At 51.6% G+C, this 12,620-nt stretch overlaps 5 protein-coding genes and 1 pseudogene across 5 annotated transcripts, besides 7 other annotated features; all 6 read left to right on the top strand.

Moving 5' to 3' along the window:
- Positions 1–10: 10 nt before the first annotated feature.
- Positions 11–42: a microsatellite.
- Positions 43–199: 157 nt separating this feature from the next.
- On the top strand, positions 200–934 carry TraAM80_02203 (chaperone protein DNAJ; the record flags this gene model as incomplete). Its single annotated transcript, XM_029379215.1, has 1 exon — positions 200–934. One exon carries the CDS (start codon positions 200–202, stop codon positions 932–934), a length of 735 nt encoding a protein of 244 aa, XP_029240954.1.
- A 32-nt stretch (positions 935–966) lies between these two features.
- Positions 967–1,024: a microsatellite.
- A 250-nt stretch (positions 1,025–1,274) lies between these two features.
- TraAM80_02202 (uncharacterized protein) lies at positions 1,275–2,195 on the top strand (the record flags this gene model as incomplete). The annotated part of the gene is made up of 1 exon (XM_029379214.1): positions 1,275–2,195. One exon carries the CDS (start codon positions 1,275–1,277, stop codon positions 2,193–2,195), a length of 921 nt encoding a protein of 306 aa, XP_029240953.1.
- A 23-nt stretch (positions 2,196–2,218) lies between these two features.
- Positions 2,219–2,707, top strand: TraAM80_02201 (uncharacterized protein; the record flags this gene model as incomplete). The annotated part of the gene is made up of 1 exon (XM_029379213.1): positions 2,219–2,707. The coding sequence occupies one exon, from the start codon at positions 2,219–2,221 to the stop codon at positions 2,705–2,707; it is 489 nt and encodes a 162-aa protein (XP_029240952.1).
- Positions 2,708–2,759: 52 nt separating this feature from the next.
- Positions 2,760–2,821: a sequence feature (A-rich).
- A 181-nt stretch (positions 2,822–3,002) lies between these two features.
- Positions 3,003–3,030: a microsatellite.
- A 42-nt stretch (positions 3,031–3,072) lies between these two features.
- TraAM80_02200 (uncharacterized protein) lies at positions 3,073–3,981 on the top strand (the record flags this gene model as incomplete). The annotated part of the gene is made up of 1 exon (XM_029379212.1): positions 3,073–3,981. One exon carries the CDS (start codon positions 3,073–3,075, stop codon positions 3,979–3,981), a length of 909 nt encoding a protein of 302 aa, XP_029240951.1.
- A 52-nt stretch (positions 3,982–4,033) lies between these two features.
- Positions 4,034–4,073: a microsatellite.
- Positions 4,074–4,179: 106 nt separating this feature from the next.
- Positions 4,180–4,211: a sequence feature (A-rich).
- A 127-nt stretch (positions 4,212–4,338) lies between these two features.
- Positions 4,339–4,356: a microsatellite.
- A 179-nt stretch (positions 4,357–4,535) lies between these two features.
- On the top strand, positions 4,536–11,993 carry TraAM80_02199 (uncharacterized protein; the record flags this gene model as incomplete). The annotated part of the gene is made up of 1 exon (XM_029379211.1): positions 4,536–11,993. One exon carries the CDS (start codon positions 4,536–4,538, stop codon positions 11,991–11,993), a length of 7,458 nt encoding a protein of 2,485 aa, XP_029240950.1.
- A 13-nt stretch (positions 11,994–12,006) lies between these two features.
- Positions 12,007–12,234, top strand: TraAM80_02198 (hypothetical protein; annotated as a pseudogene).
- The last annotated feature ends 386 nt before the right edge of the window (positions 12,235–12,620 follow it).

The raw sequence follows: 12,620 nt of genomic DNA, 5'->3' as shown, positions 1-12,620 counted from the left end.
GGCTTTGGTGTATATATGGATATATACATATATACAAGTATACCTACGTTGTATGCGTGTGTGGCGTATGTTCTCTTTTGTGTTTCCTTCTGATCGTATATTTGTTTACAACGAAAGATGTTTTTTTTTTCTTTTGTTGTGTTATTAATTTGTAGTTTGGCTTCACCGCACGTGTGACGCGCTTGTAGTGCTGAAAGATATGCGGCGCACGGCTCGTTTTTTTGTGTACGAGAAGTTCGAGGGCAGCATTGCCGGTGACAAGGGCTACATGACGTACCAGCAGGCGTGCTCCATCTTTGGGTTTCAAATGAGCGACCGATTAGAGGCGGGCGAGATCAAGAAGAGGTTCAACCAACTGGTGCTGCGGTATCACCCTGACCGCGGCGGATCAAGTGAGCAGTTCCAGCTTCTCCGGGAGGCGCACAAGATCCTCTTGACACACCGCCATGACAAGGGCGACGCCACCAGCACAAAAACCAGAGATATAAACTTTAGGCGGGTAAATTACGACACCGTGACGAATACAATTCACCGGGAGACGGCGGAAAATCCAGAGTATCGTTCGTTTAGTTTGCAGGATATCGCATTTTTTATTGTCTTCCTGTCTCTTGTGATGAGCTTTTACTTGTACCGGGCGTGGCGGACACAGATGCACGTGCTTCGTAGCAGGTGGAGCTACACGGAGGGCCGCCTTAGCCCCGAGGCGGCCCACCACGATGTGAAGGCGTGGCATCCGTGGCGCTCTGACCATGGCACGCGGGATGCAATGGATGACATTGGCATCCTGCAGGGAAGCATAAAGCGTGAATTAGTGGAGGAAAAACGGCTGCAGGCGCCTACTGTATACATGCCATGGCAGCCAGGCGGTCCCTTTGCGAAGGGACAACGGGTTGTGCCTGAGGAAGCCTCATCGACAACTGGGGAAGAGCGTTGAATTCTCTTCAGTGAGAATGATTGTTATTACTATTTGTTGCTTATGTCTGTATCTGTTAGTCTGTGTCTGTCTATGTGTTTGTTTGCTGTTGTTTAAACGGAGGAACGCGGCGGATGGCGGGGCATCAGATGAACAAGGAAAGTTTATTATGTGGGTCTTGCTTTTGCATTTGCCTCACGCTCTCTGGGCCGTGTTTTGCCCTGCACATTTCAGCGAGAGGGAGCGCGGATAAGGAAAAACAGAGCAACAACAACAAATGTGTTTGTGTATTGTTGTTTTTGCCATTTACAAAAGCCTCAGCTTTTTTTTAAAAAGTTTTTTTTTTTTGTGTGTGTCTAGAATGGAGCAAGCCAGTAGCGAATATGTGGAGGATGTTGGTGGCGAGGTCAGACGGCTGCAGGGCGAACTCGAGAAGGCAGAGGAGCGCATGCAGCTGTGGAAGAAGAAGACGCAGGTCGTAGTGAACGAGTTGCGTGATCGTATTGTGCGACTCACCCATGAGCGTGATGAGTTACAGGAGGCCAGGGCGCAATGGAAGTGCCACGGGGAGCTCCAGCAGCAGGAGCAGCATATACACAGTGTAGCACAAGGTGAAGTTGCTGGTGCCTCGTTGCCGTTGGTGTCTTCATTGCCCGTCGGTGTTCCAGCCGGATCTTTCGTGGGCGATTTAGTGCGGTGGACAGGCGCGGCTATAGATGCCTCCGTCATTGTGTTGCTGAGGAAGTCGGAGGTTGTGCTGGAAGTGGCGGCAGCCACCTCACAAGAGCTAGACAAGTGCCAACGTCGCACGGCACAGACGCTTCGACTGCAAGCGAAGAACATTGAAGCATTGCAGTCTGAAGTCTCTGGTCTTCAGCTGCAGTTAGGTGAGGCTCTCGCGGAGGTTAGAGAGCGCAATCACGCGGTTGATAGCCGTGACCAGGCCCTCTCCGTGCTTCAAAATCGGCTGGAGGAACTTGAGGCGACCAACGTGCAACTGGAGTCTTCACACATGGCATTGAACAACAAACTGAATGCGGAGCAAATCAATATATTTGAGGCGCGCCTAGAGGAGGAGATGGAGAATTTGCGGCGGGAATTTGCGTCCCGAGAGAGTGGCATCTTTGACCAGCATCGTGACGAAATTGAGAGGCTTGTGACTAATTATGAGGGGGAGGTGGCGGAGCTTCGGGCTGAGTTGGAGGAGCGGGCACTGGTGGCAGAGGCGGCAGAGAAGGCCGCCGCCGCCGCCGCCAGTGCCAAGGTGACGCACAGTTGGTAGACAAAAACAGCGAGAGGGCGTACATGGAGCTGCTGGAAGAGTTTGAGGCTCTGCAGGATGAGCTGAAAGTGACGCAGGGTGAGAACGAGACATTTTTGACGGAGCTGCGGGAGCTGCGAAGGAAGTTGGCGCAGGGCAATGGTACGAATAGTACTCAAAAGGCGCCGTTGGATCCTCAGCATGGATCTCTCACGCTGCCGGAGGCAGTGGCGCGTATTGCGGAACTCGAGGGCGGGACAATGCGACTCTCCGAGGAGTTGTGTGAGACGAAGAAGCAACTTATTGCGGCCAAGCATCAAGCTAATCCCAAGGAGACCACTCGTCTGCAGGTGCTGGAGGGACAACAACTTTCTTACCTTCGCTGCGCAGTCGTGAAATTGCTCTGTGCGAAGGAAGGCGGAAGTGTGGGACGAGGTCTCTTTCCAGTGCTTAGCACACTCTTGCAGTTTAGTCAAGACGACCTGCATCAGATATATTCTGCTCACTCAGATTGGGTAAAGCGGAGATTTTGATGCCACCCATTGCCGCGAAGTGAAGAGGCTGAAGTTAGTGCGGGACGCAATATGTTGTTGTTATTATTATTATTATTTTTTTTTTCTTCTTTTTCTTTTTGCTTTTTGTTTTTGAGGATTTACGTGTGACAATTACGGGTTTCCTGTTGCCTTGCTGTTGCCTGTCCTCTCTCGGATTCACCCTCTTTTTCTCCCCATGTATGTGTGTTTACACTCGATTGAAAGAGTGCGGTTTGCGTGGAAGAATGCGTCGGAGTTGTCACTGCTTTTTTACGCTTCATTGCGCAATACCAGATTTTTTCTTTTTTCTTTCTTTCTTCTCTCCTGCTGCGTGTGCGGGAGGTGTAGATAGGGGTTCTCCAGGGATGGAGTATCTACGCTCACTTTTCTTCACGCCAGATGTGGCCTTTTCGCGAGAGCGTGTGCGCAACGAGATTGCACGTGGGAATCTCTCCACAGCAAGGCTGCAATGCAAGAACGAAGAGGAGGCCCACGCGGCTGAGGTCAAACGGCTAGATGATGAGTTGCGGGAGAAACGGGAGTCGTTTGCGGCGGCCGCCAAGCCTCTTCTGGAGGAGTTTGACGACGTCTCGCTGGCGCAACACTACTACCAGGAGGTATCGAATATTGTGACGAGCCACCTGCACGTGGTGACCCAGTTGGCTGAACGTGAATTTAGCGAATTCGGGTACATAAGCAAGAAACTGATTTCCGTTGGTCTTAACCTGGAGGCGTTGAAATGCCGCATGGCAAGCGGTGCGCCTTTCCAGGAGGAGTTGAACACCGCTTTGAAGGACACAGAAAGCAGCGACTTGTCCATCGTTGCAACGCCACTACACCAGGTGCAATGCATCCCGCCTGCGGCGAGGGTTCGCGCCACGGCCTTTGAACTTGCACGCGCCATCGAGGAGGCAGGTAAAGGCACCCGGTTGCAGGAGCCTGTCCGCGGTTGGCTGGATCTTTTGAAGTTTGGCACGTCGTTTAGTCCTACGATGCTCGAAGCTCGGCAGGTTGAGGCACGGCGTGCGGCGAAGCAGTTTCTCGGTTACATTGAGGGCGGAGAGCACCACAAGGCGTTAAGTCTGGCGGAGGATGTGTACGCTAGGGCAAACCGTGAGGTTGGTGCCGCGAATGCGGCGCTGCTTGAGCAGGCTTTTGAGGCGTTTAGGAACACTGTACTGCCGATGATTGCATCGGACGTCTTCTTGCGGTACGCCCGAGCATCACTAGACGCGTCTCGGTTTGCCTGCGTAGAGAAGATGTTGAAGGAATAGCGCATTTAACTCTCTCCCCCCTTTTTTTTTCTGTATGACTGTGCGTGTGTGTGAGAGAGAGAGAGAGACAGAGAAAGAAAGAAAGCGAGGGATCCGGCGTGATGGACGCAGCGGAATGTTGTGCGGGAAACGGGGCCCCGTGTCTGTGCCTGTGCCTCATCACCTTCTCACTTGTTTCATCGGACGCTCGTGCATCGTTTTGTGTTTGGGTTTTTTTTTCTTTGTTTTGTTCTTCACTCTCTTTCTTTCTCTCTTTTTCTCTCAGATGCAACACACACCGAGAGAGATTCATTCTCACTGCTTACTTTCCTCCTTTCTTTTTTTTGAGGATTTGCAATGTGCTGACACCGGCGCTTGCTCTCTCTCTCTCTCTCTTTTTATTAACTTTTCTGGCCTTTGCAATAGTGTGTTATTCTTCGTTTCTTCATGTCATGTTTTTTTATTTATTTATTTGCTTGATGAACAAATAACCTCCGCCAATTAACGGAAATTATATACATTTATGCATGTAGAGAAGGAAGGCCATTTTTTTTTCTTCTTCTTTTGCAGGTGATATGGTGCACATTGTTGGTGCAGTAAAAGAGCAGCTGCGGGTGAGCCAGAAGGAGCATTCCGTGGCTGCACTTGAGCAGGCCTTCAATACTCTGCAAGGGTTGGAATTAGGGAAGGCCTCTGGAGAATTGTCATCGCCGAATGTCTTTAGCGAGTTATATATACTCTGTTGCGAGGCGGCGATGGCGTTGGAGGTATGGGGTGTGGCAGAGAGTTGCCTTAAAAACTTCATGGGGAAGCGGGCGCCGACGAAGGCGTTGGATGCGCGGGCGCTGTACTGTGAGGGCCTTCTCGGCCTACACGGCATTCCCAGCTCCTCCCGAGGCAGGGAGAAGGTGACGCTGCACTTGCGTTGTGCCACCAAAATTGTGACTGGGATAAAAATTGCGCTGGAGGAGTGGCCGAAGGAGGCACACACGCTCACTGCTGGTGTGGAGCACTTGTGGCTGGCCATTCGTGACCTCTTCAACCCGGGGACATTTGATAGCGTGGTGGATATCGCGGCCTTTGTCGTTGCACTGCATGAGAAGCTTGGCATAGGAGGGCCGTTTTCTCAGCTTCAGTGGATCACGCGGTATGCGGGGTGTCTTCGCGGGGTTGGTCGCCATCAAGACGCGGTGACGCAGCTGTCGACAGCCTCGGAGATTGTCGCAAAGGTGGGGTCGGAGCGGCTGCAGCTTCAATTTTTGCGTGTGCAAATTGCCTTCTGGTCCAACCTGTCAGGCACCCGTTCGAAACAGGACTACACAAAGCCTGTCCTGCAGGCTCTCTACGTGGCGCAGTCGTTTTTCTGTGGTATTACAGATGAGAATAGTGCGACGGCGGAACTTGTTGCTGCCCATGAAAAACTGCTCCTTGATCCAGAGAAGAAGGAGACAAAACTGAGGAGTCGCAAGGGAATGGAGGCTGAAATCACTTTCAGTGACCCGGCGCTAGTAATGGACGTTCTTAGCGAGGTGGTGCTTGGACTTGCGTTATGTGGGGCGGACGAGGTATGCAAGGTAAGCTTACCGAAGCTGCTTCAAAGTGAGAGCGTTCGTCCCCGCCTTTTTGGTGAATTTGCTCAGGCCATTTTGCGTGCCCGCGCATGCGGTTCTCTGGGCGCCGCCAAGGCGTTGGATGCCAGCTACCTCACCAGAACCATGGCAGATGCCTTGTTTACCTGCATCAAGGCTGTGGAAGGGACGATGGATAGTGCCCGCATGATTGATGACTCTTCCGAACATGCGTATACACTGCAAGTCGGATGCGTTATTTTATGGAATCTATGCCTTCCCCTTCTGCAGCCAGAGACACGTAGAAAATTGCGTCTTACCTTGAAGCGCATCATGTTGTTGCTGACACATTATGGATCGAATTTGACGGCACTGCTTGTGCACGTGGCGTATGAGTCGAGCCTAATTGAGTTGGAGGAGGACAACCCAGCCTCTGCCATTGAGCAGTTGGATCGGGCACTTGCACTGAACTACTGCGTCGTTAACGCGGAGGGCAACATGGTATTCCCCATGGATTTTGCGCTACTTTGCCTGCGGCGACGATGTGTGGTGCGGAAGGCCATTGACAGCAGCGTTTTCTCTGCGCAGGAGGATCAAGTTATCCACCTCATTGAACAGGCTCGAACCTCGGGCTCCGCGTCTAATCGGCTTGTGCTCTTGCAATCAGCCGTGACAAAGCTCCCGCCGCTAGGCCAGCTGTTGGATCCAGGTACCCTGGTAATGGAAAAGCATCCTCCATTGCGGGAGCGCTCAAAAGGGGCTCGTGCGAAAAGACACCCCGTTATTGTTGAATCATCTGGTGAACCAGCGCCGCGGGTCATTACAAACCCACTGGCTGCTAACATTTACTATCTCCTCCTGAAGGAGGCCAAGGAGGGAAATAGTTCAGCTATGCGCCCCATCATCGAAAAGGTGGCAAGTAGCCTAACTCAAATTGATGTGATTAATGAAACAGAGTCCAGAGACTTACTTGTTATAAAGGCAGAGGCACATTTGAGCATGGCTGAGATTTTGGCTACAACCGATAGGAAGTCCATTAGGGTGAAGCGGGATTCTACAGCAGATGCCATGTCTCACATCTCTGAAGCCGCAAAGATTAGTATTAAGCTGTGTGCGGCTGGTTACAGAGAGGAGTGGATTGCTGTAAATGCATGTCTGTCGCTGATTAGCTGGTATTCCGAGATGTTCCGCAATGGATTGTTCCTTCCTACTACAGTGGCGCTTGGAGAGCTGTATGCGGCGCTCAATCAAACCCATGTTGATCCCAATAGAGAGTACAAGCTCTTCCATGATATTGGTTTTGGTTACATTATGTCTATTTTGCAATCATACATCGCATCTAAAGGTGAAGTAAACGAAGAGTTGGGTTGTGACACCTTGGCGGAGACACTGCGAAAGACCTTCTTATACCCCCTCTGTGAGGCTGGTAACTCCATGCTTCGGCAAGCAGGAGAGGTCTGTCGTGAGGTGATGGGGAAGTGGCAGTTGCCATCACAGAGGAAAATGTTTTGTTTACTGGATGCATGCATTCATCGTCTACTTGAGCGAAACCCAGAGGATTCCCATCACCCACAGGAACAGTTGCTAATTTTGCTTGGGAGGCTAAATGGTCCCATGCCAGTAGAGGAGAAGCGAACTTTGGTTAACAAGGAGGCTCTGGAACTACTCCGCACAGATCCCTCCGTGGAGTTATGTGGACGCCTTGCAACACACAGCATCCAAGTACCAGACAATGAGCGGGTTACACTGGAGCTGTGCCGCATTGCAGACCAGCTGTACCAGAATGGGAAACTTGGGTGGGGTACCAAGTCTCCCATCACCAGCCACACTGGTAAAGAGAAAGGTCATGCGTCTAATACAGCGCCTTTCTCTGCCGTCGCTAGCGGAGGCGTGTTCCCCAAACCGTCGGAGGATGACTGGTACTGGTATGCGGAAATTCTGCTTCATCAGGCGAATGTGCTTGGACGCTTGGGAAGTGGCCTTGAGCGGTCCAGGCGGATTGATTTGGAAAAGCAGGTTCTTGTAGCCATCACCAACAGTGCTATTGCAGCTTCTCACGGCCCAGTGTCTACACGTGTATCACAGATAACGGAGGCTTATCATGCTTTTTGTTGTGCCGCAGGATCGTTGAGTGGGGCCTTGCGTCCGCTGCTTTTTACAAGCCTTCGTATATTGCTTTCACCATCCTTGTTGTCCGTGGCTTTGTTGTCTTCGCGTGGGGGCGGGGGCAACAGGGACGGTGAAGGTCTTGCAGAGCGGGATGCGGTATCGTCGCTCATTACGACCATGGCTGCCATTTTTCTCTCAGGTCTGTCGGAACAGGGTGCTTATGAGGAAGGAATAAAAGCACTAAGGGATCTTCTTGCTGTGCTGCCGGCGAAGTACCATAAGTTGTTTCGGACGTATGAGGCCCAATTTCGCTCCAATCTGGGGCTTCCTACGGCGCAGTTGGTCAACAAAGTCAAGGGCGGTGATCCTGAAATTGAGGCGGCGGTGCGCATTGCCATCGCGAAGAACGCCAAAAGCATTGCAGATAGTACAAATGGTTGGATGCAGGCCATTGAGGTTTTGCAATGCAAACCTCTTCAAAGGGCAGAGGCACTTATTCAAATGTCGGAATGGATGACCATTCGTAATGCAGTTTCCAGACGTGAGCTTATAACCCTGCTACTTTCTGCCTTGGACTCTGTAGAGCGATTCAGCGATTGCCAAATGTATCGCTCTTCTGAAGAAAGCGTGCGGGAGGGATCGGTGTGGAGTCTGCGGCAGATGATGACGTCTTCGTTGGCTGGACGCACCTTTCTCTACTTGGATGCAGCCTCCACGCGCTCTGGAACAGGCTCCACTGGGGTTGTAGGTGAACTGTCCTCTCTCCGCGAGACCATGACCGCGATTCGGATTATGTATCTTCTTTTTGTGGTGGCGCCGGAGAAACCCCTTGACGGGCATCAATTTGCCATCTGTAGGCGTTCGTGTGCCTCTACAATTCTTCATTACGTCTTCTGCATGTGGAGCATTGTCTCGGCTCTTATACCGCCCAAAGACACCGATGCAGAGGATGGCCTGAAACATCATCCATTGGAACTCCCAGAAGAATTTCACGCATGGCAAGGCTTTTCCGCGGATCCACATCATGTAGATTTTATTCGCCTTTCATGCCCAGATGACGCCTCACACAATACAGAGAAGCTTTGGGGAATGCTATTTGATGTGTGTGAATTTCTTGTAGAAGAACATTGGGAGCCGTTTACCTTTATGATCTTTAGTTGGATTGAATTTGCCGCAACTTGGCGATATGGGGCTTCTGATCCGCGTACTATGGTTGTTATCCGTGCGATTCGTTGCAAGTGCCAGTTGGCGGGCGCACGCAGTGGATGGGGAGGTTCATGTAGCATGTATCACGTGGAGGTGCCCACAGCCGAGTATTGGTCGAGCATTCAGGAACTACTTCTTTCAGCAGATGCTCCACCAACCTCGTTACCCCGATCGAATGGAATAGTGTGCTTTACGAGTTTTAGAGCCAGCGCCTGCTATTGTGTCTTGAGCGAGGCGGAGGATCTCTTTCTTCTTGGACGGGTGCAGGAGGCGTTACAGTGGAGCGGAAGGGTGCTGCCTTGTGCAATGCATGTGGGCAATATCGATGCTGTGGTGCGTTGTCACCTGTTGGAGGCGCGTGCCCGCATATTACGGGGTGAGGGGGTTTCTGTGGTCACGCGTCTGCGTGAGCTTGAGGAGGAGTTTAGCGGTATCACGTTTCGATTATGGACAACACTGAACTTGCTGCGGTTTGAAGCCTTACTTAGTTGCGGGCAGGTGAACGAGGCCATCAGTCTTGCGAGGGAGCTGCCGCAAGCTCTCTCGCTCCGTGTGAAGAAGATTGCTGCTGACGGCCTTGCTGGAGAGATCGCAGCGGATGTATTAAAAGATTGTAACAGAAGAGCACTGCATGGGTTTGCCCAGCAGCTCGTGGCGCTTCTGCATCTTCCTTGTCATCGCTTTTGTTGGCCAGGGGAGAGCGAGGAGGCTGCCAGAAGTTATCTCGCAGAGATGGCCGAGCAGCTGCAGAGAATGGAGGATTGGAAGAGTCGATCTGTTGCGCTGCGTGTCCGGCGGAGTTTGCATCCTTCGGTGGAGGAGGTGCTCTCAAGCATGGACGTGGAAAAGGGGAAAGAACTACTGATGCTCTTGTACGCGGAGTACTGTGAGGCTTTTCAGGTGACCGAGTTGATTCGCAGTGAGATGAATGTGGTGACACCTCTTTCCTTGTACACAAAAGAATTTGCTACCCATCCCAGCATTGTGAAGGCCTATGACGAGGTGTTGTTTATGCGGGCTCAAAATTGCCTGGAGCGAGAGATGTTGAAAGACTTTTTACTCCTGCACTACGATCAACTGTCGATGGAGCAGCTTGGCATACCGACAGGGGGACCGAAGGAGTTGGATGCCTCTGTTCTTCAGTACATGCGAGACCCCGCGGCATACGAGAAGCGTAGAAATAGTATGGCTCCTGAGTGCGGCCAGGAAACATCAGAGGGAGCCTTGGACGAAGACGTTAACCCACACACAGATGTGGTGTGTGCGCTAAATCACTTTGGCATCTCACAGGCGCATGTGGAGGGGGCAAGTAGTATGGAGGCTGAGGCCATGCTGCTTCGCGTCGTAGACGCCGATGGAGTGTGTACGCCAGTGCAAATGGAGGCTGTTATCTGTGCCTCTCTAGCCGAGCTGCATAGACGGCTGAAGGCACTTTGCCAAGCAGAGGACGCTAAGCGGTCTGCAATATCAACAGTGACGACGCGCGCCGAGGTGGAAGCGTGGGCGTGTTCCCGTGGGAACGACACATTAACAGAGAAATGGCGTTTTCCAATCCCGGTGATGGAAGAGCTCACTGGCGGTAAATCAGGTCGGAAGACAATGTTACCGCTGCGTGGAAGGTCGAGGAGGCCAACTGCCACGGAGCCACAAGTACTGGAGGACAAACCTGTGAATCTCTGGGTGGATGAAAACAGCAACTTGCCCTCCATGCTTCAACTTGGTGCCAAACATGCTTTACGTTTATTGGAATACAAGGAGTTGGCAAAATGCTACATTGGTATGGCGCATGATCTGACCCTCTCTGGCAGCCTTTGTGCCGCTGGGACCGCCATTGAATGCTCTCAGGCGGCAAAAATGTGTGGCTTCCTGCTGGATATTCAGTCGGCGCTGCTTCAAAGTTCACCTGAAAGTAATTTGATTCGATTTATAGAAAATATGAAGTTGAATACGCCTTTTCTCCTTAACACACCTGTCTTTGACACTGTACGTGGCGTTTTGATGAGTACCTCCAGCATGCTTAGCTACTTTGATCGTGCGCTTGAGTGGCCTGTAGAGCCAAATAAACCGAAACCACTTGCTTTAGATTTTTGTGCCCTTAGCGTGGTGCGGGAGGAGTGCACCCCATACTTTCTAGTGGCCCTGCGCTGTCCAGATGGTGAGGTGTATAGTCGCAGAGTGCAGCTGGATGTCCACTCCCTGCTAGAGTGCGGCGACGAGCTTGAGAGCCTCAAGCAGCTTAAAAAAGATGAAATCATCAAGCAGAATGCTACGAGGAAAACTTCTCTGGAGGGAAACAGTTCTTTTCTTTTACAGTCTCTTTTGTATCGACTTCAGGATCTGGCGGCTCCTTTGTGGGCGGATTTTAACGGCATCATTGGCTGGCTCGCACCTAAGTGCCATATCTTTCTCTGCCTGGACCCCATTCTTCAGTTGCTGCCGCTGGAGCGACTGCCAGTGTTCACACAATTCTTGTCGATTCAGCGTGAGCTGTCAGTTGCTCATATTCGGCATAAACTGTTGATTCGTAGCGGGAAGCCATCCTCCAGCGGAAGCCTCTTCATCGTGGACCCACTTGGGGAGCATGAGACGTCGCTGCAGGCTCTGTTTGGCCCAGAGACGCGTCCAAAGGCAGCCACAAGCGAAATTATTTGCTCGAAAAGGGATCCCAACGGTGCGTTGTGTAACCCTTCGCCATTGTGTGTGCGTCAAGCGTTAACCGCAGCCAGACACAACACGCTTCTTGTCGACGTCTGCGGTAGTTTTACAGACCTTTTGAACCCACGGACCCTGGTGGAGCTTAATTTGGACCACATGATTGCGGCCCTTGTAGCGGAGGGCACCAATGATAGTTCCCTGCGCCGTGAACAGAAGGGACGTATGATCAAGACGACATTAAACCTCTTTTACGAGCGGCAATCCATTGTATCCCTCCTTTTTCTGTCGCGTGGTGTGCAGTACTTTTGTAGTAATGTCTTTCTCCCACTTTCTCCAGAGGAATGCGATCTCGTCTGCCGCCGCTCATTGCCTGCTATTCTTGGTGGCGGTAAAGGTCTTTTTGATGCCGTTCGCGGTGGCACAGGTGAGGGCGCGGATTCACTTGCCTCGGCGTTTCTCTTTTATGGTGTGCCCCCCTCAGGGAAGCAGAAGTAGGTGTCTTGCTGGGATGATTTATGCTGCCGTGTTTGCCGTTGCTTCCGCTTCTTCGTCTTTTATTTTTGTTTCTGTTTTTCACCTTCTGCCAGTGGGCAGTGTATGTATACTGTGTGTGTGTGTGTGTGTGTGTGCCTCTGTGCTATTGCGTATGTAAACGAGATTGCCCGGCATTGCGTCACCCTGGCCCCCCGTTCTGCACACGCGAGGAGAGGAGAGTTGAGGAAGAAAGTTCAAGGATAAAAAGGAGGTCTGAAGTTTACCTGTCATGCATGTTTATCGCTTTTTTTTTCTTTTCTTTTCTGTCTGTCTGTGCGTCTCTAATGGGTTTGGATGATCTCACTTAAAGGGGGAATAAAAAACAATAACATCAACATTCAAACGCTTTGCAGAGCCGTTTTTTTTTTTTTCATTTTCTAGTAGCAAGCGTAGTTTCAGTTGCAGAGAGCGCGCTGCCGCGATGGAGTTTCTTGTTGCTGATGCGGAGCGCATGTATACGGAGAACGGCCGGCTGCAGCACCTCTCGCACTGGTCGTACAAGATCCTGGCGCGAAGTTTTTTGGCGAGCTACCAGAATTTCCCGCTGCTGCCCTCGAACCACGCCGCGCAAAACTTTACCCGAGGCGC

This window comes from Trypanosoma rangeli, assembly GCF_003719475.1.
Source record: "Trypanosoma rangeli strain AM80 chromosome Unknown Tra_15.4_contig_00048, whole genome shotgun sequence".
NCBI classification, from domain to species: domain Eukaryota; phylum Euglenozoa; class Kinetoplastea; order Trypanosomatida; family Trypanosomatidae; genus Trypanosoma; species Trypanosoma rangeli.
The sequence above is the reverse complement of the archived record's forward strand: the minus strand, read 5'-3'. Positions and strand labels throughout refer to the sequence as shown.